Source organism: Gopherus evgoodei, chromosome 7, assembly GCF_007399415.2.
Source record: "Gopherus evgoodei ecotype Sinaloan lineage chromosome 7, rGopEvg1_v1.p, whole genome shotgun sequence".
NCBI lineage: Eukaryota > Metazoa > Chordata > Testudines > Testudinidae > Gopherus > Gopherus evgoodei.
Genome location: NC_044328.1, coordinates 102,938,314 through 102,961,080, shown reverse-complemented (window position 1 = coordinate 102,961,080; position 22,767 = coordinate 102,938,314). Strand labels below are relative to the sequence as shown.

General features: G+C 41.8%; 1 protein-coding gene across 8 annotated transcripts in view; it reads right to left on the bottom strand.

The window, feature by feature from the left end:
• Nucleotides 1–22,767, bottom strand: part of CACNA1D (calcium voltage-gated channel subunit alpha1 D) — a 331,172-nt gene that overhangs the window by 162,907 nt on the left and 145,498 nt on the right. For 7 of the 8 annotated variants that reach the window (XM_030570212.1, XM_030570214.1, XM_030570209.1 and 4 more), the window contains one exon: nucleotides 10,164–10,267. In XM_030570212.1, coding sequence (XP_030426072.1) covers nucleotides 10,164–10,267 — 104 coding nt within the window. Of the gene's footprint in view, nucleotides 1–9,372; nucleotides 9,477–10,163; nucleotides 10,268–22,767 lie in introns of all 8 variants that reach the window. The other variant, XM_030570217.1, reaches the window with a different exon arrangement.

Here is a 22,767-nt window from a genome sequence, read left to right as displayed (position 1 = left end):
GAAACTGTGGGATCATTGTCTAGGATGGGTTGTAGATCCCTGATGATGCGTTGGAGGGGTTTTAGCTGGGGACTGTATGTGATGGCCAGTGGAGTCCTGTTGGTTTCTTTCTTGGGTTTGTCCTGCAGTAGGAGGCTTCTGGGTAAACGTCTGGCTCTGTTGATCTGTTTCCTTATTTCCTCATGCAGGTATTGTAGTTTTGAGAAGGCTTGGTGGAGATTCTGTAGGTGTTGGTCTCTGTCTGAGGGGTTAGAGCAGATGCGGTTGTACCTCAGTGCTTGGCTATAGACAATGGATCATGTGGTGTGCCCGGGATGGAAGCTGGAGGCATGAAGGTAGGCATAGTGGTCGGTAGGTTTTCGGTATAGGGTGGTATTAATGTGACCATCACTTATTTGCACCGTGGTGTCTAGGAAGTGGACCTCCTATGTAGATTGGTCCAGGTTGAGGATGATGGTGGGGTGGAAGCTGTTGAAATCGTGGTGGAATTTTTCCAGAGACTCCTTCCCATGGGTCCAGATGATGAAGATGTCATCAATGTAGCGTAGGTAGAGAAGGGGCGTGAGTGGACGAGAGCTGAGGAAGCGTCGTTCCAGGTCAACCATAAAAATATTGGCATATTGTGGGGCCATGCGGGTGCCCATAGCGGTGCCACTGCTCTGGAGATATATCTTGTCATCAAATTTGAAATAGTTGTGTGTGACGATAAAGGCACCGAGCTCAGCAGCCAGTTGTGCTGTGGCATCATCAGGGATACTGTTCCTGATAGCTTGTATTCCATCTGTTTGTGGGATGTTTGTGTAGAGAGCCTCTACATCCATGGTGGCTAGGATGGTGTTTTCTGGAAGGTCACCAATGCATTGTAGATTCCTCAGGAAATCAGCGGTGTTACAGAGATAGCTGGGAGTGCTGGTGGCATAGGGTCTGAGTAGAGAGTCCACACATCCAGACAGTCCTTCAGTGAGAACTGTCTGGATATGTGGACATGCAACAATCCTCGATGCCAACTCTGCCCACATATCTACACCAGCGACACCATCACAAGACCTAACCTGATCAGCCACACCATCACCGGTTCATTCACCTGCATGTCCACCAATGTAATATACACCATCATATGCCAGCAATGCCCCTCTGCTATGTACATTGGCCAAACTGGACAGTCTCTACGAAAAGGATAAATGGACATAAATCAGATTTTAGGAATGGCAATATACAGAAACCTGTAGGAGAACACTTCAACCTCCTTGGCCACACTATAGCAGACCTTAAGGTGGCCATCCTGCAGCAAAAAAACTTCAGGACCAGACTTCAAAGAGAAACTGCTGAGCTTCAGTTCATCTGCAAATTTGACACCATCAGCTCAGGATTACACAAAGACTGTGAATGGCTTGCCAACTACAAAACCAGTTTCTCCTCCCTTGGTTTTCACACCTCAACTGCTAGAACAGGGCCTCATCCTCCCCGATTGAACTAACCTCGTTATCTCTAGCTTACTTGCATATATATACCTGCCCCTGGAAATTTCCACTACATGCATCTGAGGAAGTAGGTATTCATCTACGAAAGCGCATGCTCCAAAACCTCTGTTAGTCTATAACGTGTCACAGGATTCTTTGCTGCTTTTACAGATCCAGACTAACATGGCTACCTCTCTGATACCTGAAAGGTATATGTATGTCTATGCATTTCCCCTCCACACCCTGTTTTTCGGTAATGTATTTAATATTCTATTTCATTTTAAGTTGTAACACAGATCAATACAAACAAGACCCACTATCAATTTATATGCCTTGCACTTTATGGGATTTATGAGCTCAGAGTATATGGGCCCCACCTTCTGAGGTGCTGAGCACCTCTCTGGAGACCTTCAGTATCTCTCAGAATTGGATCCTGTGGACCAGCTCCTCAGCTGTGATAGGACAACTCTGTGCTGCTCCATCAATGCAAAGCTGCCCTAAAATTACCTTGCCTAGTCCACCTGCCCAGGGAGATCCTTAATGGAGCAAAGCAACTGCAGTGCCTGCTACCCCACACCCACCTCCCTCTGTCTGGCATTGTGGACACAGCCAGCAAAAGAAAGCATGACCACAGATCCCTACGCTATAGCAAATTCTGGGTACTGTCAGTACCACAGGCTGCGCTAGGGTATGCAAGGGGATCCAAGATAGATTGTACCAGGATAAGGGCAGGCGCTGCAGAGCACCATTTAAAGGTTTTGCAGAGTATAGATTTGTCCCCTCTCCCCAACCTGATCTCCTCTTCCCTGCTTAGGCATCCCTTCACTCCTCTGCAACAGTCTGACCCCCTACCCTTTCCAAATATGAGTGAATGGCACTGCAACCAGGCACATGAGGTCTCAGCACCACTCAGGTTTAGCCCAACCAAAGAGTGGTCAGACCCTGGCCTGAGTAGCTCTCCTGGTTCCACGGCTATGATAAGGGGAATGCAAAGGTGGCCAAGACCAGCTTTGTAGCAGCCAAGCCCTGCTCGGTTTCAGGTAAGCATCTGGCTCCATGTGGACAAATACTGCAAGAACGATGTGACTTTGAAAATGTGGCCTGTAGTGTGAATGCTCATCTAATGTTTCCCTCAGGGCCAGCTCTAGCCATTTCGCCACCCCAAGCACAGCAGCACGCCGCGGGGGGCACTCTGCCACTCGCCAGTCCCGTGGCTCCAGTGCACCTCCTGCAGGCGTCCCTGCGGAGGGTCCGCTGGTCCTGTGGCTCTGGTGGACTTCCTGCAGGCACGCCTGCGGATGCTCCACCGGAGCTGCGGGACCAGTGGACCCTCTGCAGGCACGCTTGCGGGAGGTCCACTGGAGCTGCCTGCTGCCCTCCCAGCAACCGGCAGAGCAGCCCCCACGGCATGCCACCCCAAGCACGCGCTTGGCGCGCTGGGTCCTGGAGCCGGCCCTGAGTTTCCCTGCCTGCCTGTCAGATTGCTGAAGGCTATTCTGAAGGAGATCAGTGAATGTGCATGTTTTGGATCAGTCTCATGAAAGAAGCAGTTAAAATAAAAGAGCAAAAATTATGTTATCTTGTGGACTGGCAGCACATTTGTGCCAGCAATGCATTATTAGGCAGGAACAGTGGTTAAGCATTTTGGAGAGTAATGGAAAGCTCCTTTTAGTGTCAGGTGTATGGGTCACAAAAAAGTAATACTTACGAGATGTCTTACAACTCTGCTGCTAGCTACCAGTTACTGTTCACACCCATTATCATGGATAAAAATGTCAGCTTTGATGAAAATTAAACAAGCACCAGCATACACTTCACTTTCCTTTTTCTCACTAGCAGACAGGAATTCCAAAGGAAACAGCAGCCTGCAGCCAACAGCGGAGTTAGAATTCACTTGTTAATAGGGTGACCAGATGTCCCGATTTTGGGTCTTTTTTCTTATATAGGCTCCTATTACCCCCCACCCTCTGTCCCGATTTTTCACATTTGTGTCTGGTCACCCCACTTGTTAAATACTTTCAGGTGTAACTTCCAGCTGAACCCTGCTGAGTTGAGCATAAGACTCTCTTCAGTGGTTAGATTCCCTTACATCTATGCATCTACTTACACAGCCTGTCTCAACCCAAAGAGTCAGTAAAAGGTGTAAGTTGAACATTGCTGTTATCCTACTTTACCTTCTAAGTCTCAAGAAATCTGGCTGAAACTAAGAGAGTCTAATTTACACTGCTTTACAAATCACATCTGAACGTGGCCCACAAAAGTCACAGCAAAATAATTATTGCATACCTATGTATCTATTTTCCTGATTCTTACTCCGAAATTCTAGAGCTGAGTGAATGATTCACTACGAATAATTTATCTGATGAACCTAGCCTACTTTTATACCCACAGGATATCTGGTGGGAGACTGCAATTTCCTTGAATTTATTTGTCATTGAAATTATTCTGTTTTTTTTTTTATTTTGCCATTTTTATTAACTATATGGCTGCACAATGAACAGTTCTGTTGGAGAATCTGAGACACACCATTCACCAGTCAGGCTATTCTGGTTAATTGTGGTTGGTCAGACAAATCTCAGGGTGTTGCTCTGGTATCTTGAAAGACTTAAGTGTGCTACATGACTATTCACATGGGCAAATTAAAGTCCAGTCTCAGTGTTTACGTGCATATGCAACTTTGAAATTCTCTTTCTGCAAATATTTGTGGCATTAAGCTTGAACACCCAAATATTTGTGTAAAGTGAACACTAAAGGGGCATAAGCATGGCCGACATACAGTCATTTAAAAATGTGAGCAAATACTCATGGGGATTTGTTTGCAGTATTTGCTCAGCTCTCCTTACTTCTAACATTTTACTATTATGAAGTCTCCAATATTGACTGAGCACCACACTATCTGTGTTCAAAAATATTAAAGCTGTGTGGCACCTTTTATTCTTGCCCTGATTCAGTGATGATTTCTACATTTTCTTATTTGAAAAACTAGTTAGTTTTATCCTAAACAATGTATTTTAGCTGTATAGTAGTATATGACCTATTAATCATCTGACTGCCCTCTTAATGGTTGCTGCACCTTCATATGCTGAACAGAGGTGTTATGTATCAGAGGCAGGGCCGGCGCTACCATTTAGGCGACCTAGGCAATGGCCTAGGGCGCCAGAATTGGGGGGGGCGCTATTTTGCCGGGGGGCGGCACGCGGGTCCGGTGGTCTTACCACAGTGATGCCAGCGGATGGTCCACTGCTGGAAAGGCTCCGGTGGAGCTGCCGCAGTCATTTCGGCGGACTGTGCACTGGTCTAAAAGTCTCCAGCAGGTCCACCAGAGCCTTTAGACCAGCGGACCGCCCACAGGCATCACTGCGGCAGCTCCACCGGAGCCTTTCCAGCAGGGGACCGTCCGCCGGCGTCACTGTGGTAAGTCCACTGGGGCTGCGGGGGGCGGCGAAATGGCCATCTGCCTAGGGCGTCAGAAACCCTGGCGCCGCTCCTGATCAGAGGGGTAGCCATGTTAGTCTGGATCTGTAAAAGCAGCAAAGAATCCTGTGGTACCTTATAGACTAACAGACGTTTTGGAGCATGAGCTTTTGGTGTATGAATACCCACTTCGTCAGATGCATGTTATGTGTTATGTGAACATTTAACACATGCAATATATACTGAACATGAAGAAGTGAGCCACACACTTTTCTTAGGTAAAATACACAAAAGCTGCATGGCTATGAGTCCAATCCACCAGTCTTTACTCAAGCAAATTTCCAACTGACTGCAGGATCAGGCCTTGTATGACTTAGTCTCATCTGTACTGCCAATTATTTAAACTGCATTTAACATCAGATCTTTACTTTTATGACTCTTCTTTGTATTAGCTGTATCAGAAAGACAATAAAGTACCTTGTCTGGAAGATAAAACAGGGTTTGGAGGGTTTGATCCTATTATCTTACTCAGACAGTATGTACATTTAGGGGCAGATTGTGGCCTTAATCTGCATCCAGTAGTGGAGAGAATGCAGAATGGTCACATGCAGTAAAAGCCAGTGGAAGAATTTTGACTGACTCAGCAATAACTCTTCCCTGGGCTGCAAGGGATTGTACCAGACTGGCAGCCCTCCCACCCTTTGCATTCTCCCCAAGTAGATCATGCCTCGTTCACACACAGAGGTGAAAGATGGGAAATGCTTCTGCCGCCAACCCCTTATGCACCTGCACAGGGATAAGGACAAACCAGCCTTTTTTTGTAGTAATATCATGCAGCTAAAATAGTTTTGCCATTGAGATTTCACTTTGAGAGAGACACAATCAAGACCAGTGGTTAATAAAGAAAAAAAAAAAGCAAGACTTTTGATAAGTTGAATTACTGGAAAATGGTTTATACTGATTTAATTTTGGCTAAAAAGCAAGACTTTTGATAAGTTGAATTACTGGAAAATGGTTTATACTGATTTAATTTTGGCTTGTGAATCCCTTCTGAAGTTTACTATTGGAGGGAATATTTAAAGCAAATCCTCCCTTGTCAGCTTGTGTCTTAAAATTAAAATATTTACTAGGTATAGAGGCCTCTCTGTGTCAGCTCTCTCATTTTAAATATCAACTATTAAAAATAAAATTATTAATTTCATTTTAATGCATGACTACTTAAGGAGATACAATTTACACTGATGATCAGGACATATCTTCAGAAAGGGCTAGATGTAAAACAAAAGATCTCCCAAATCATCAGACTCATCCACACGTACGATATCTAAACAACACATCAAACATGCAGTGCAAAAGAAAGAGGCAGTACAGAATATGATGGTGTAGGTGGCCACAGAATAAGATAGGAGTGCAAAGACAATGAGTGAGTATTTTAAAACAGCAAAGAGAGATCAAAACAGCAGATATATTTAAATGTACACAGAATAACTTGACACTACAGAAAATGCCATCATAAGGAAAAAAGACACACATCAGATTTCAGCTTTGAAAATCCAAATATCCGTGTGCAGAGCCATGTTTTTTTAAATCAGTAGGTGTTATATTTGTACTACTAGAGTTTAGTCAGTTTAGAATAATTTGTTAGATTTATCATGAATTAAGTTTCATTTTGATATTTTGGAGAAGGTAAAAAACAAATATGAAAGGCAAGCTGAGAACTTTTCTGATAAGAATAAAGAACACTTGTGCTACATGTTTTACGCCTGACTCATTATGAAAAACACTAGTTTTCAACTGATAAACACTAGCATGTCCTGAGGATTTTGCTAACATTGATTTTTTACACATAAATCCCGACAGGCCTAAAGAGAACCTCTGTAGATCATATTTTGTTTTAAATATAAGTGGAATTTGTATTACAATGTATTTACATCATTTTTCTTAAAAATGGAAGTCACATACAATCTGGAGATGAGAGTGTTAGATTGCTTATTTTAGGGCAAACCCTGCTCATTCCTCCAGGGTCACAGAAGGCGCAAAGTGCTACTGAGCCAGTACACTGATGCAGCATAGGGGAGGGAACTAAATTTGAGAGGACTTTACCGCATATGCTATGGACATCCCAGTGCAGCTGCAATTGAAGGTTGGTGACAGGGACTTGGGGAAAGAATGAGATCTCTTGACTAATGGATCAACCACTTCATGGATCCACTAGCCACTGACCTGCCTCAGAATGGGCACACATAATAGGAGATACTGCATGCCTGGTGCTGCAACAATTGCAGAGCAAATCTACCTCCCGCAAAATTCTCCTTTATCAAACTTGGCTAATTGCATCAGCAGGAGGGAATTGTATTTAGCCTTCTAGAATCTCTATCCCAAATGTTGGGGTTAGCAAATACAATACAGGAGCAGACAAAAAGTTGTTTTTTTTTTAACCTTTTCATCAGTTCTAGCCAGAGTCCCTGTTCTAAGTATATAGGGAATTCTGGCCCATCCAGTAAAACTTCACCTAGTAGTAAAAAGGCAAAGGAAAACATTTAACTGGTCCCACTGCATTTAAAATGTTAGCGAGCTTTATAAAACATTTTAATTTTACTATCTCAACATTAAAATTGGCTATAAGTGTCTATTTGAATTTCCTAGGCTTTGCGTGGATTATAACATCAGATCTGATATTATTATTCCTTACAAATTAAAAAAAGCATAAGAACTAAACCAATAACAATGCATCTGAGAGTCTGGCAGCAGAAAGGAGGTATATTTAAATAATTGCTCCCAGAGCAGTTTCACAGGATAGGAGGAAAATAACTGCTACTAATGACCCTTTCAAGGTCCAGGGCATGGGATCATTGAAAGCCTGGGCCTGCACTGAGTTCAGTGAGAGCTCTTGGAGTGACAAGGAATGTTAGATGTTGTCATCAACATATCAGAGGTAAATCATGCAGCAAACATCCTCCTCTCTCTTCTTCTTTCTCTCGTTCCTCTTTTTCAGTGAGATTGTGACATGAAAACTAACCCCCTGAATCCTGCAAAGACTCACACATTTGTCACTGAATATAATGAAATCAGTGGGACTGTTTCACAATATATAAGCTAGGAATGTGCGTAAGACTTTGTAGGATTGAGGCCTAAATCAGACAATCATCACCTGCCTTTATTCGGTTTCTTTTTTCCTTTCTTCACCTTCCTCCTTACAGAAGGCTTGTGACATTCAGGTAACTCATCACTTTCCCTATTTTCCTCAAATTCTCTGCATAATGAAATCCTACCCTATAAATAGCATGTAATTTTTTAAATTATATTTTTAAAACCAACTCTTTGACAAACAGTATCTCACAGAATAGATATTTAGCAGGGTAATGGGACATTTTGTGTTTAATTCTCTAAAAAAACATATTTTCTCTGTAAAATATTGTGATTTTTTAAAAAATATCTAAAGCACAACATGGAGAAATAGTGAAGAAGGCTATGCACACAATCAAGGTCTGGTGACACCACAAACTACTCTAGCTTTTTCTCATAAGGCTTGGTCCTACTCCCATTGAAATTAAAGGGTTTTTTTCCATTGACTTTAATGACAGTACAATCTGGCCCAAAGTTCCCAAGAAGCCATTGTTCCAAACCTCAATTGTTAACTCATAGTTAACTATAGATAATATAATTCACACCAGTATCTAATGTTTTAGTTTAGGTTCAAATACCTGAAGCATCTTTTCCTTTATTCTTAAACAAACATATACAATCCTTACCATAAACCATGTTTTAGAACTATACTCAACAGATAAAAACACCCAGTCAGTTCATTAGTATTTGGCTAACGTGTTTGGTTCTATGTCCATGGAACAACAAATTGCCTATAAATTTATCACTGAATAGTATGTTACATGGACAGCTGAGTTCAGATAAATGTATAAGGTCAATCCTGCAAGGTGCTGGTTGCCTGCAACTCTCATTTAAGTCAATGGGAACTAAGAATACCCAGCACTATAGTACAGAAGGCAGAATAGGACACTTTGCAGAACAGGGAACTTTATAATCCAAACATACCCTCTCTATATATTAAAGAACCTGATGCGCCTGTTAAAAATATTTGCTATACATGACTGATAATTATAAAGAGGGCTCAATTTCCTGTATATACATTTGAACAAAAACACAATTAAGGCTTTCAGAAGGGGACAATGGTTCTTACCTAGCAGAAAAATGTTTGTACAGGTGTCATTCATCTCTCATTGTATGCAAAATAATGTACCTGACTACTGGAAGTAATTTTACAATGAGGTAATTAGTGCCTCATTTAATGAATAGAAACACACATGATGTCGCAGATAGATACAGGCACAAGGATCACACAATTCAGTCAAAAGAGCAGACATTGGTAGGATGACATAAGATTTGAGACACATGCAAAAAGCCATCACTGAGAAGCTTGAATAAATGCATAGGCCACCTTACAAGTTGCAGCAGAATATACAATGTTAACTCAACTGCTTACCCACTAAGTACACCAAGAACCAGGTTAAGTACGAAAAATGAGCCAAGGATGATAAGACTAACAAAATAGATCCATGGCCATTCACATCCTATTGCATCATTTACCTGTAAAATGTAAGGAAATAAGTTATGATTCAGCCATTCATTAAATAGCAGAGTCCTTTTAGCAGCTGCCAGATCACACAGGTATTCATTGTTCCAAAATAAACCCTACTTTTTAGTATCTGTCATTTCCAGCACTTAGTTACACATCAGCCTCTAATTTTTTCCCATTGTATATTATTATGAAAAGAAAAATTGGTTCCTCTTCTGAATGTTGAAAATATTCATTAAATCTGTTAGGTATTTGGCTTAGTTAATTTTTAAGACAAGTGGACTCATATTTAACTTCTTTACTTACCCAAATAAGTTTGCTGATGTTATGCCCTGTAACAGACGGCATGTTTTAAAACATCACATTTAAATGAAAGGTATTTATAGTGGGGTTTTTTTTTGTTTTTGTTTTTTCATAATTTAGCCTCAGGTTAAGTATGAACACAAAGCCTATATGCTGGTAACATTTTAAATTTTTCAGAAATAAATCTTTGGTATCTATACATTATTTTCAGGGTCTGTGTCTTGGTTATGGTAAACTGTTTCTGCTTTAGATATACAGCACAACTGCAGGAAGAGAGGAAGCTCTTTTAAACCGCATCAACACTGCACATAAGCTCACTTGTATAATATAACCTGTGTGTTCATAGCAACTGAATTCAGGACTCTGCTTTCATGATGAAAAAGGTGTATGCTTACCCGCTCAATACACCAAGAACAAGATTTAGTACGAAAAATGACCCAAAGATGACGAGACTGACAAAATACACCCATGGCAATTCAAATCCCATAGCATCATTCATCTGTAAGAAATAAGATGATCTTATAGAAGTAGTTTCCTATAGTATGTAATAAGGAAGAATTAGAGAAAAAGAAAAGAGAGCTTTATAATGCAGTGAGACAATATTCTATGCATTTTCCTTAACATTCATTGGAGGAGGCCCATAGGAGGAGGAGTAAAGCACTGGCCACATTCACTTTACATTCCCAGCGCATACACTGAAAGAAAAGAATGACTATTGCATAGATTTGCAACTGAAAATTATTTTGCCAAACATATAAAGGTAGAAAAGCAGGAATTTTGTTCTTTGCTTAATACTTTGCATACAATCCCAAGTTCAGAAAATGTTTCTCTTAACTATAAAATAAAACAATACTTATAAAATGATATTTAAGATATTTGGTTTTTTTTTCATTTTTAATATCAGCATATTTCTTACCAGTACCTACTTGGATTTTCTTCTAAAAAGCATACACTAAAAGGTAAAACAGATACATTGCAATAATATAAATATCCTATTATTTTTCTATAGCAAATAATTTCAATAAACTCCCTACCATAAATATATAATTGGGTGCAGTGAGATAGTCTTAATCAGTTTGTTAAGAACTATAGTGGGAATATATTTGTGTAACTCAAAAGTTTAATTTATAAGGTAAAACCTGTGTTATCCAGCACTTGATCAAACAGAAAGCTCTATTAACTGACATTTCTGCTTTCTCCCACTACAAATCTTCTATCTAGCAACTGGGACTAGTCTATTGCCCAGGAGGTTATGCAATTGCACAGTGTGCACTCTACTTTTATGTAAAAGAGGCAGAAGTAAGCAAACTGATACCAGTGATTTATTCAAAAAAGCAGCTCCCAGAATGTGTCCATAGGGTCATTAGAAATTCAGCCCTATCTTCTACACCTTCTACATCTACAATGATAATTGACGTTGATAATGATGACCCTGAGACACTGCGAGATCCTGGAGTGTCTTCTGAATCATCAATGAAAGATTAAATTATGTTCAGAATAGTTTTAGTGTTAAGTGTATTTTTAGTGATCTGGGTGTATGTCATGCGCTGCCCATAGTGATATGTAGTGCCATAAGATAACCTTCCGTATAGAAAACTTTACCTGTATACACCTAAGTGCTTCAAGAAACCAACCACTCTAGTATAACTCTTAGTTAACTGGAATTTTTGATTAACTGGCACCCCCCATTCCTTCAACATGCTGGATTTGGGGCTTGATTCTGCAGTCCTTTTCCAGGAAAAATCCAACTGACTAAATTAGAATTTTTTAAGGACTATAGGATTGGGCACTTTATTGTGAAACAAACATTAGGCAACCCTTTTTCCCCTTCTTTAAAAGTGTGTGTGTGTGTAGGCATGAAATAGGGTTTAAAGACATGTAACTTCCACTCAAAGTCCTGCTAAAGGATTTGAATCCTGTCATTAACATCCCTATTATAAGAGATCTGAGTCTTTTTTTAAACAGAGAAAAAAACCTTGATAAGTTTTATTTCTCACTTTATTTTCAAATCTTATTACAAAGCCTCCATTTCCACAAGGTAAAAGTATGCCCTACACTTGTCACAGTTTAACACATACATAAATCTTTGCAGAATCAAGGCTTTGGACAGTTCTCAGTATTACTCAGTTAGCTGGCGTGAGGTAATGTATATAAATTTTTGTTTCACTTAAAAAAATGACTAATTGCGTTTACTTCCAATATGACTAAAAAGAGAAGATCTATCACCAAGTTCTTATATGTCTTTTTAAAACAATCTACGCCAGGTCATTTTTCTATTAAAAATATTTTATGTAACGGAACAGAAGAGGTTTTAAATAAGTGACAGATTTTACAGGACTCAATAGAAAACCCAGAAAAACTTTTAAGTAGCACAGGGTATTTTTTGTAGGGTTTTCATTTTGTTTTGTTTTGTCTTATTTTTGGTACTGGGGGAATACTGTCATTGTATCAGGTTTCAGAGTGGCAGCCGTGTTAGTCTGTATCAGCAAAAATAACGAAGAGTCCTTGTGGCACTTTAGAGACAAATATTTATTTGGACATAAGCTTTCGTTGGCTAAAACCTACTTCATCAAATGCATGGAGTGGAACATACAGTAGGGAGGCATAAATACACAGCAGAGGAAGATGGGAGTTGCTTTACAAAGTGCGGGGGTCGATGCTAATGAGCCAATTTAAGTTGGAAGTAGGCAATTCTCAACAGTTGACAAAAAGAGGTGGAAATCACTTTCGTAGTGTTAATGAGCCAATGTAAACAAGGTGGCCCATTTCAAACAGTTGACATGAAGAAAGTATTTAGCATGGGGAAATTGGGTTTTGTATAAACAACTAGGAGTACTTGTAGCACCTTAGAGACTCACAAATTGATTTAGTTTCTGTAGTGACCAATCCACTCCCAGTTTCTATTCAGGCCTAATCTGATGGTGTCCAGTTTGCAAATTAATTCCAGTTCTGCAGTTTCTCGTTGGAGTCTGGTTTTGAAGTTTTTTTTGTTGAAGAACTGCCACTTTTAAGTCTGTTATTGAGTGACCAGGGAGATTGAAGTGTTCTCCTACTGGTTTCTGAATGTTATAATTCCTGATGTCAGCTTTGCGTCCATTTATTCTTTTGCATAGAGACTGTCCAGTTTGGCCAATGTACATGGCAGAGGGACATTGCTGGCACTTGATGGCATATATCATATTGGTAGATGTGCTGGTGAACAAGCCCCTGATGGTGTGGCTGTTGTGGATAGGTTCTATGATGGTGTCCCTTGAATAGATATGTGGACATAGTTGGCACTGGGGTTTGTTGCAGGGTTTGGTTCCTGGGTTAGTGTTTTTGTTGTGTGGTGTGTAGTTGCTGGTGAGAATTTGCTTCTGGTTGGGGGGCTGTCTGTTAGCGAGGACTGGTCTGTCTCCCAAGGTCTGTGAGAGTGAGGGATCATCCTTCAGGATAGTTTGTAGACCCTTGATGATGTGCTGGAGAGGTTTTAGTTGAGGGCTGTAGGTGATGGCTAGTGGCGTTCTGTTACCTTCTAGTTGGGCCTGTCTTGTAGTATGTGACTTCTGGGTACCCTTCTGGCTCTGTCAATCTGTTTCTTCACTTCACCAGGTGGGTACTATAGTTTTAAGAACACTTGATAGAGATTCTGTAGGTGTGTGTCTCTGTCTGAGGGATTGGCGCAATACCACCTGGTGAAGTGAAGAAACAGATTGACATCTGTGTATTTATACTCCCTACTGTATGTTCCACTCCATGCATCTGATGAAGTCAGTTTTGGCCTACGAAAGCTTATGCCCAAATACATTTGTTAGTCTCTAAAGTGCCACAAGGACTCCTTGTTTTTTTTTGTTATTGTATCGCAACACAGCAATATTATCAATAAAAACCCTAACTAAAGAGCAAGGACCAAGTCATCCCCTGCTTCTGATAATTCACAGGAAGGAAAAAAGTAGACTCATCCATCCTCAAACTTTCTGTGGGGTTTGGTCCCCTTCTCTTTCCCCGCTATACCTCATCCCAGGTTATCTCATCCACAAACACAAATTCAACGACAGTACCGTCTCTATACTGATGACTCACAGATATACCTCTCTGCTTCAGACTGTCTCCTTCTGTCCAAATTAAAATCTCAGCCTGTATCTCTGACATTTACTTGTGGATGTCTAGCCATCAACTCAAGCAAACATAGCTAATACAGAACTCCTAATCTCTCTCTAAGTCTTCGCTGCTACCTCCTTTCTTGATTATGTAGACAACATCATCATTCAGGCCCATAACCGGCATGTTTTCTTCAATTCAGACCTCTCTCTAGGTCCTCATATCCAAGCTATATCTAAATCTTGCTGATTCTTTCTGCATAACATCTCTAAGATACAGTCTTTCCTATCCATCCACACAACTAAAACTCCTGCCCAGGCAGTCATCATCTTGCATCTCAATTACAACATCATCCTTCTCTCTGGCCTTGACAAATACAAACTTGTCCCACTCACATCCATTCACAATGCTGGGGCAAAATTCATTCTCCCAGCCCATCATTTGCACCATGTTATCTCTGAGTCTCTCCACTGGCTCCCTCTCCTCTGTCACATCGAACATAATCTGCTTGTATTCACTTTCAAGGCCCTTCACATTCAGTCCCCACCCTATCTATCATATCTTTCATTTGCTTTGTCGAAAGGCCCATGATACCGGAAGGAAAAGGTCAAACTCACCCAGTGTTGATGACAGCTTTTTGCTAGTGTAAACCATCCGAGAAGACCCCAAATGATACTTACAGCCTCCCTTGTGTGAGGTTCAAGTCTGGGGAGCTCAACATGATCACTGCAAGCCAACAAGATGCTGATTTGCTTAGCCAGGGAGCATGCCCAGAGCAGCCAGAGTTTGTGCTAGTTTAGCACCATGCACCCCCAGAATGAAACGAAAACTGCTTTCCCCACTTCTTGGCAGATACCAAGATTGGGGGGCTAAGTTTGAAACATCCTCTCTGTGTCACAATGGCCACGTTAGCACTCGTGATTTGCACATCCTTATGGTTGCTTCCCTGAATCTTGCCCTAACGTTTTTTTTACCACAAGCACTACTTTCTAGGGTAAAACTCATGTAAGAAAAAATCACTTCACAGTGATGCAATTTTAAGATCCAACATTATGTTACCATCCAGGGCTAACACCATTGCCATGAGAAAGTTGGGAATCACAGCTATTCTATGGTATAAATAATTTGCTAGGGTTGGTGGGTGTTAGTTATCCAAATCAAAGCTATTCTTAGTACTTTGATGGATTAGTACACTTTTGGTGCTGATCTAAGATTGAATTCAGCATACCCTGGACCTCCAACCAGCATAAAAAACCATGCAAATTTACAGTCTCCTTCAAAAACATGTCCCCTGATCCAGTAATGTTAGTTGGGTCCCACTCCCTGTATGTTCAGAAGCAAGCCAAGATGCCATTCGGGATGCTACAGATGACAGGGACTGGATTCTTGCCCAACTCTATCAGACAGAGGTCTGGAATGTTAGACCCGCTCTACCATTTTACAAGGTCAAGAAATTGGAATCTATTACTGCACTATTCCAGGGGGAGAGATTACAAAGAGGAGGCCACAAATGCCCTATTCCAGTTTTGTCCCAAATCCCTACTTCAAGCCTCTTCTTCAATCCACTTTGTGTCTTTCAAAATAAACAAGTAAAATCAGATCATCCCAAAGAACATAGTTGCTGTGAAATACAAGATGAAATAATTAAGGATATTCAGGTACCATCCATACCTTACTATCTACTGAAAAATTATCTCCCTCTAGTCTACATTTCAACACCTGGAACAGATTCCAGAATTGGTGTGCAGATCAGGACTTTAATGTGCTTATGGCCTCTCCATTTGAAATATCCTGTATTTTCTACAAACTGGTATCACCCTTGGATTCAGAGAAAACATATTGGAGGACCAAATGTCCAATTTCAAGACAGTCTTAAGGAGCTCAGGCTTGCTCTCCTGTCTCATTCTCTCACTCACAGATTTCTAAAAGCATAGGTCTGAACCTGCCTCCTCTCGTGATTTTTTACTACCTATTTCTTCAGGCACTTATTCAATCTCCATTCAAACTATTTTTATACTTCCTGTACATTAAGCTAAATTTTTAATTGCAATATCATTGGCAAGGTGAATATCAGAAGCCCTTTCCATTCAGAGACAACTCATTTAATGAAAGCCAAATGGCACTCTGCCTCTCTCAAAACTTCATTCCAAAATTCAAGACAGATTTCCACAGGTCAAAAGAGGCAACCCAAATGTCATTTTGTCCATAATCCAAAATAAAAACGGAGGCATGGCTTAGCTATCAGCTAGGCTGAGAAAATCTACCTCTGCAGAAACAAGTATATTTGTAAGCCCAAAGCATTATTTGTGGTCTCTCACTCAAAGTGCAGCGCAAATCTTGGCTCTAGCCAAGGATTCAACTGTGAGATGGATAAGGAGTTGTAGCTAAGAAGCATAAAAGACCAAAAGGCCTAAATCCTCCCCATGAATGCCACTGCATGTCAAATCCATGCTGTGTCCTTTTTCAGGACCAAAAAGTGCTGTACATTGCTAAAACAGGTTTGTAAAGCTGCCATGTGGATCACTTATTATCTGTGCCAGTCACCCCACCTTCTTTCTTTTTCTCTTACCCTATCCTTGGAGAGCTCTCACTGTGATTCATATTCTGACAGTATTGGCTCAGGAAAGATGAAGGACAAAAGGAATACTTTTCATACCAGTCAATTTGATCTCTCTATAATAGCAGGTCCTCCAGTACAGAGGCATGTAATCTTCATTTACATCAGTATTTGTCAGCATTTATTCTTACAATGTTGCCATTTCTTGACTATGCTGTGTCATTTTTATGCCATTTGCACTGGCATTAAATCAGTTTACATAGTACATTTTAACAGCCTTGAAACACTCATTCTTGTGCAGAATGATCACCCTCCCTTCCATGAGGGACACAGTGACTGACAGATCTGGCTGCCTGTTAGCGCCTAGAGAAGGGTCACAACTTACAGTCCAGGATCAAGGAACATGCTATTTTGGAGAAATAAAATTGGCAGGTAAGAAACAATTTCCTTTTCTTATCAATCTGAATATACCATCAGAGCCCAAAGGTACATCTGCCCACTGAAGACAGAGAAAGTTTATCTGTGCATACATATCCTTAACAATATAGGTAAACAGGGATGGGTACAAGAAGAATGTCTCATTGTCTCAACTCTGTTGAAATGCTATAGCCTACCGTGGCAGGAAAAAGATGGGTTAAAACCTAAGAGCACTATACGTCCATAAGGCACTGCTCTGTCAACCAATGAGGCATACCTCCTAGTAGGAGTTCTAGGGAGCATAATGCTTCATACAGGACCCAGGAGTCTCAAAGAAGAGCCATTAATGTACCCTTTCCCAGAGAGCAGAATGTGCTCCCCTCTATGCTATACCTCCACCACTGCAGTCTTGCTGTCAGAAACCATGATGGGGATGGCCAAGCCTAGCAATTGGAGCTATGGCAGTCTGTCTTAGTGGTTGGAGCCAGAATTAGCAGTCCAGATTGGGGTTGGAGCAAGGCTGGAGCAGATTAGGAATAGGGCTAGAGTGAGAGCAGGACTAGGAACAGGGCTGGAGCAAGAACAAGGCTGAAGCAGGCTAAGGCTTGGGAAGTCTGTTACAACAGACAGGCAGGAGAGTGTTCCAAGCCTTGGAGTGACATTGAGCAGAGCAGACTGAGCTGCTATTCCTCCTGTGGGGCTTACATAACTGCTCTGGGAGTCACCAGACCAGTTCCTGCCTTCCGGATTGACTGGAGTCCATCACAGCAGTGACTCATCACCTTACACTTGCACTGAACAAAGTGCAAGGATCAGACTGTGAACAAGTCCTTTATAATGCCACAAGAGGTGGCGCAGGCATCTTTCTCCACTCTCCCTACCACCAGCTTGTGTACCAGCCACAATCTTTTTCTATTTAGGACCTGATTTCAGGAGTGTTGGGTATCAACTGCTCCCACTGAAGTCAATGGGAATTGCTGTTGCTCAACACCTTGGCTCCCGCTGTACAGTTTGTATATTGGATTAATTGGTCCAAATATACAACTCTCTCAGGTGTAACAGTGAGAGTGTAGCATCCTTTAAAAACAAAATGGTAACACTTTACAGTAAGTCCCAGAGGAATCAAATTGATTAACAAATCAACATTTACTGAGTTATTATACAGGGGTATTTGCAATACTCCAGTTTAACCCAACACAAACTGAAAAATAACTACTGTCTCTCAGATACCAGTGTGTGGTAACTGCTGGTGAAGTATCCCAAACCTGGGTAAAGCTGCATGCAAATCCAGGCCTAAATTCTCTTAAAATGTGGCACTGGCTTGCTGAAAAGTTGCAAGCTTCTTTGAACCTACAGATGAATCTGGACCTGAATTATGGGATTTTAATAAAGCAGTATCATCATATGTTTCAAACTCTTTTCACTTCAAAAGGGTTTTGGTGTGGTGGTTTGCTGGTCTGAAATTTATAACATCTTAACTGACCCTTAAGTTGGTGAATTTATTAATCGGTGGCTACAGCATCCTTGGTAGCACCCCAGAAATGATAATGAACTACAAACCCAATTTCTTGATGGGTTTACAAAGCCCTCAGAAATCAGGGTTTTGTGAGCAGGGGGAATTGATCCAGTAGGCTTTTAAGTCTGCACTGTAGGTTCACAAACCTGAGAGCACAGACTTTGAAGACTGCTGGGAAGCTTCATTCATTTTAGAGGATTCCAAACAGCATTTCTGCTAGTGGTTTCAAAGTTTGTGCTCTGGGGTCCCCAAGCTGCAATGGAGTTAACATAAATCTGGTTAAAGGGGCTGGACTTCAAGTATAGCAGCTCCTCTAAAGCTGGCCACCTGCAAAAGGACCTAGCTTTACCAATGCTATACTCTGGGCTCTGGAACAAAAGCACAGATTTCTCTGACTCTTTCCTGGGTTGGCTGGATTCATCTTTGCTGTACGCAGACCTGGGGATCCTGCAGCCCACTGACAGGTACACCTGTGGGTTGTGAATTCTGAGGCTGTTATTTTGTTGTGAATTTCACTTTAAAGCCATTTGGTAAACCAGGTTTGTAACTGACATGCTGGTAAGGGTTCTGGCTAAAAGAGTCTAAATGAGTCTAAGAGAGTTTCCCAAAAGCTGAGAAGAGACTAAGCAAGGCTTACTGAAGAGAATGGATAAAGGTTACATTATCTTAGGGTATGGCCACACTACAAAATTAAGTCAATTTTATAGAAGTCGATTTTTATAAATCGATTTTATCTGCTTTAGATCACAGCAGGTGGCATCCCCGCAGGCCAAGGTGAAAGTAGGGGGAAAGTATGGGTATAATTTTCAAAAGTGCCTAAGTGACTTAAGAGTTTTAGTGCTATTAACAAACACAGATTTAGCAATAAAGACCCTAGGTCCTATGGACTTTCAATGAGATTTAGGGTATGTCTACATTAAAAAATTAGGTCGATTTTATAGAAGTCAATTTTTTGAAATCACTTTAATACAGTCGATTGCGTATGTCCACACTAAGAGCATTAAGTTGGCAGAGTGTGTCCTCAGTACCATGCCTAGCATCGACTTACGGAGCGGTGCACTGTGGGTAACTATCCCACAGTTCCTGCAGTCTCTGCTGCCTATTGGAATGTTGGGTTAAGCTCCCAATGCCCGATAGGACAAAAAACATTGTCATGGGTGGTTTGGAGTACATTTCATCAGTTGCCTCTCCTTCTGTGAAAGCAACAGCAGACAATCATTTTGTGCCAGACACCAGGGCGATTAGAAGAGCACATTGCTTATTGTAGCCACACTAAAAATCAAATTGTTTGAATGACAGTCTTCTGTTGCTTTGGCCATCCTCTGCAGTGGAGTGGCTGGGTGCCTGGAGCCTCCCCCCTGCCCCGTTCCTCACGTTCGTGGGCGTCTGAGTGAGGAGGCTATGGAACATGGGGATGAGGGTAGGTGGTTATACAGTGGATGCAATGGATGCAGCGGGGGTCTGTGCTCTTGTTGGCTTTCCTGCAGCTCCAATAGATGCTTCATCATGTCCTTTCCTTGCCTCTGCCACTGAATTCCTCCATGCATTAAGCTGTGCCCTATCAATGCAGGAGGACTGCATGAACTCAGAAAACACGTCACCACAAGTGCCTTTTTTTCGCCTTCTAATCTGTAATAACCTCAGGGACAGAGATGATAGCGGGAGTGTAGATATATTCTACGCTCTACGATTCTGGGGGGATTGCATGGTCACCTGTGCTGCTGAGTTTGCCATGCTGACCAAATAGGAAATGAAATTCAAAAGTTCCCAGAGCTTTTCCTGTGTACCTGGCTAGTGCATCGGAATTCAAAGCTCTGTCCAGAGCAGTCACAATGGAGAACACTCTGGTATAGCTCCTAGAGGCCAATACCGTCGATTTGCATCCTCAATACCCCAACTTTGACCCAGCAAAGTCAATTTTAGCACTACTCCTCTCTCCGGGGAGGAGTACAGAAGTCAATTTTAAGAGCCCTTTAGGTTGACGAAACGCATTCATTTTTAAATTGACCTAACGCTGCTAAATTCGACCTAACCCCGTAGCGTAGACCAGGCCTTATCTTTATAATTACTTAAGGTCACTTCTGAATTTGAACTTCATGTTTCTAAAGGTAAAGCATGCTATTAAAATGCATAGCATTACTACGTTTCCAGATGACTCTCTCCAGTTAAATATCATGTAAGAAAATAACTTGAGTATTATTAGAATCACAGAATATCAGGGTTGGAAGGGACCTCAGGAGGTCATCTAGTCCAACCCCCTGCTCAAAGCAGGACCAATCCCCAACTAAATCATCCCAGCCAGGGCTTTGTCAAGCCTGACCTTAAAACCCTCTAAAGAAAGAGATTCCACCACCTCCTTAGGTAACCCATTCCAGTGCTTCACCACCCTCCTAGTGAAAAAGTTTTTCCTAATATCCAACCTAAACCTCCCCCACTGCAACTTGAGACCATTACTGCTTGTTGTGTGATCTGCTACCACCGAAAACAGTCTAGATCCATCCTCTCTGGAACCCCCTCTCAGGTAGTTGAAAGCAGCTATCAAATCCCCCCTCATTCTTCTCTTCTGCAGACTAAACAATCCCAGTTCCCTCAGCCTCTCCTCATAAGTCATGTGCTCCAGCCCTCTAATCATTTTTGTTGCCCTCCGCTGGACTCTTTCCAATTTTTCCACATCCTTCTTGTAGTGTGGGTCCCAAAACTGGACACAGTACTCCAGATGAGGCCTCACCAATGCCGAATAGAGAGGAAAGATCATGTCCCACAATCTGCTGGCAATTCTCCTACTTATGCAGCCCATAATGCCATTAGCCTTCTTGGCAACAAGGGCACAGTGTTGACTCTATCCAGCTTCATGTCCTCTGTAACCGCTAGGTCCTTTTCTGCAGAACTGCTGCCTAGCTGTTCGGTCCCTAGTCTGTAGCAGCGCATGGGATTCTTCCGTCCTAACTGCAGGACTCTGCACTTGTCCTTGTTGAACCTCATCATATTTCTTTTGGCACAATCCTCTAATTTGTCTAGGTCCCTCTGTATCCTATTCCTACCCTCCAGCGTATCTACTACTCCTCCCAGTTTAGTGTCATCTGTAAACTTGCTGAGGGTGCAGTCCACGCCATCCTCCAGATCATTAATGAAGATATTGAACAAAACCGGCCCCAGGACTCACCCTTGGGGCACTCCACTTCATACCGGCTGCCAACTAGACATGGAGCCATTGATTACTACCCACTGAGCCCGATGAGCTAGCCAGCTTTCTATCCACCTTATAGTCCATTCATCCAGCCCATACTTCTTTAACTTGCTGGCAAGAATACTGTGGGAGACAGTATCAAAAGCTTTGCTAAAGTCAACAAATAACACATCCACTGCTTTCCCTCATCCACAGAGCCAGTTATCTTGTAATAGAAGGCAATTAGGTTAGTCAGGCATGACTTGCTCTTGGTGAATCTATGCTGACTATTCCTGATCATTTTCCTCTCCTCTAAGTACTTCAAAATTGATTCCTTGAGGACCTGCTCCATGATTTTTCCAGGGACTGAGATGAGGCTGACTGGCCTGTAGTTCCCTGGATCCTCCTTCTTCCCTTTTTTAAAGATGGGCACTACATTAGCCTTTTTCCAATCATCCGGGACCTCCCCCAATTGCCATGAGTTTTCAAAGATAATGGCCAATGGCTCTGCAATCACATCCGCCAACTCTTTTAGCATCCTCGGATGTAGTGCATCCGGCCTCATGGACTTGTGCCCATCCAGCTTTTCTAAATAGTCCCAAACCACTTCTTTCTCCACTGAGGGCTGGTCACCTCCTCCCCATACTGTGCTGCCCAGTGCAGTGGTCTGGAAGCTGACTTTGTTCACGAAGGCAGAAGCAAAAAAGCATTGAGTACATTAGCTTTTTCCACATTCTCTGTCACTAGGTTGCCTCTCCCATTCAGTAAGGGGTCCACACTTTCCTTGACCTTCTTGTTGCTAACATACTTGTAGAAACTCTTCTTGTTACTCTTAACATCCCTTGCTAGCTGTAACTCCAAGTGTGATTTGGCCTTTCTGATTTCACTTCTGCATGCCTGAGCAATATTTTTATACTCCTCCTTGGTCATTTGTCCAATCTTCCACTTCTTGTAAGCTTCTTTTCTGTGTTTAAGATCAGCAAGGATTTCACTCTTAAGCCAAGCTGGCCGCTTGCCATATTTACTATTCTTTCTACACATCGGGATGGTTTGTTCCTGTAACCTCAATAAGGATTCTTTAAAATACAGCCAGCTCTCCTGGACTCCTTTCCCCTTCATGTTATTCTCCCAGCGGATCCTGCCCATCAGTTACCTGACAGAATCAAAGTCTGCTTTTCCAAAGTCCAGGGTCCGAATTCTGCTGCTCTAATTTCTTCCTGGTGTCAGGATCCTGAACTCAACCATCTCATGGTCACTGCCTCC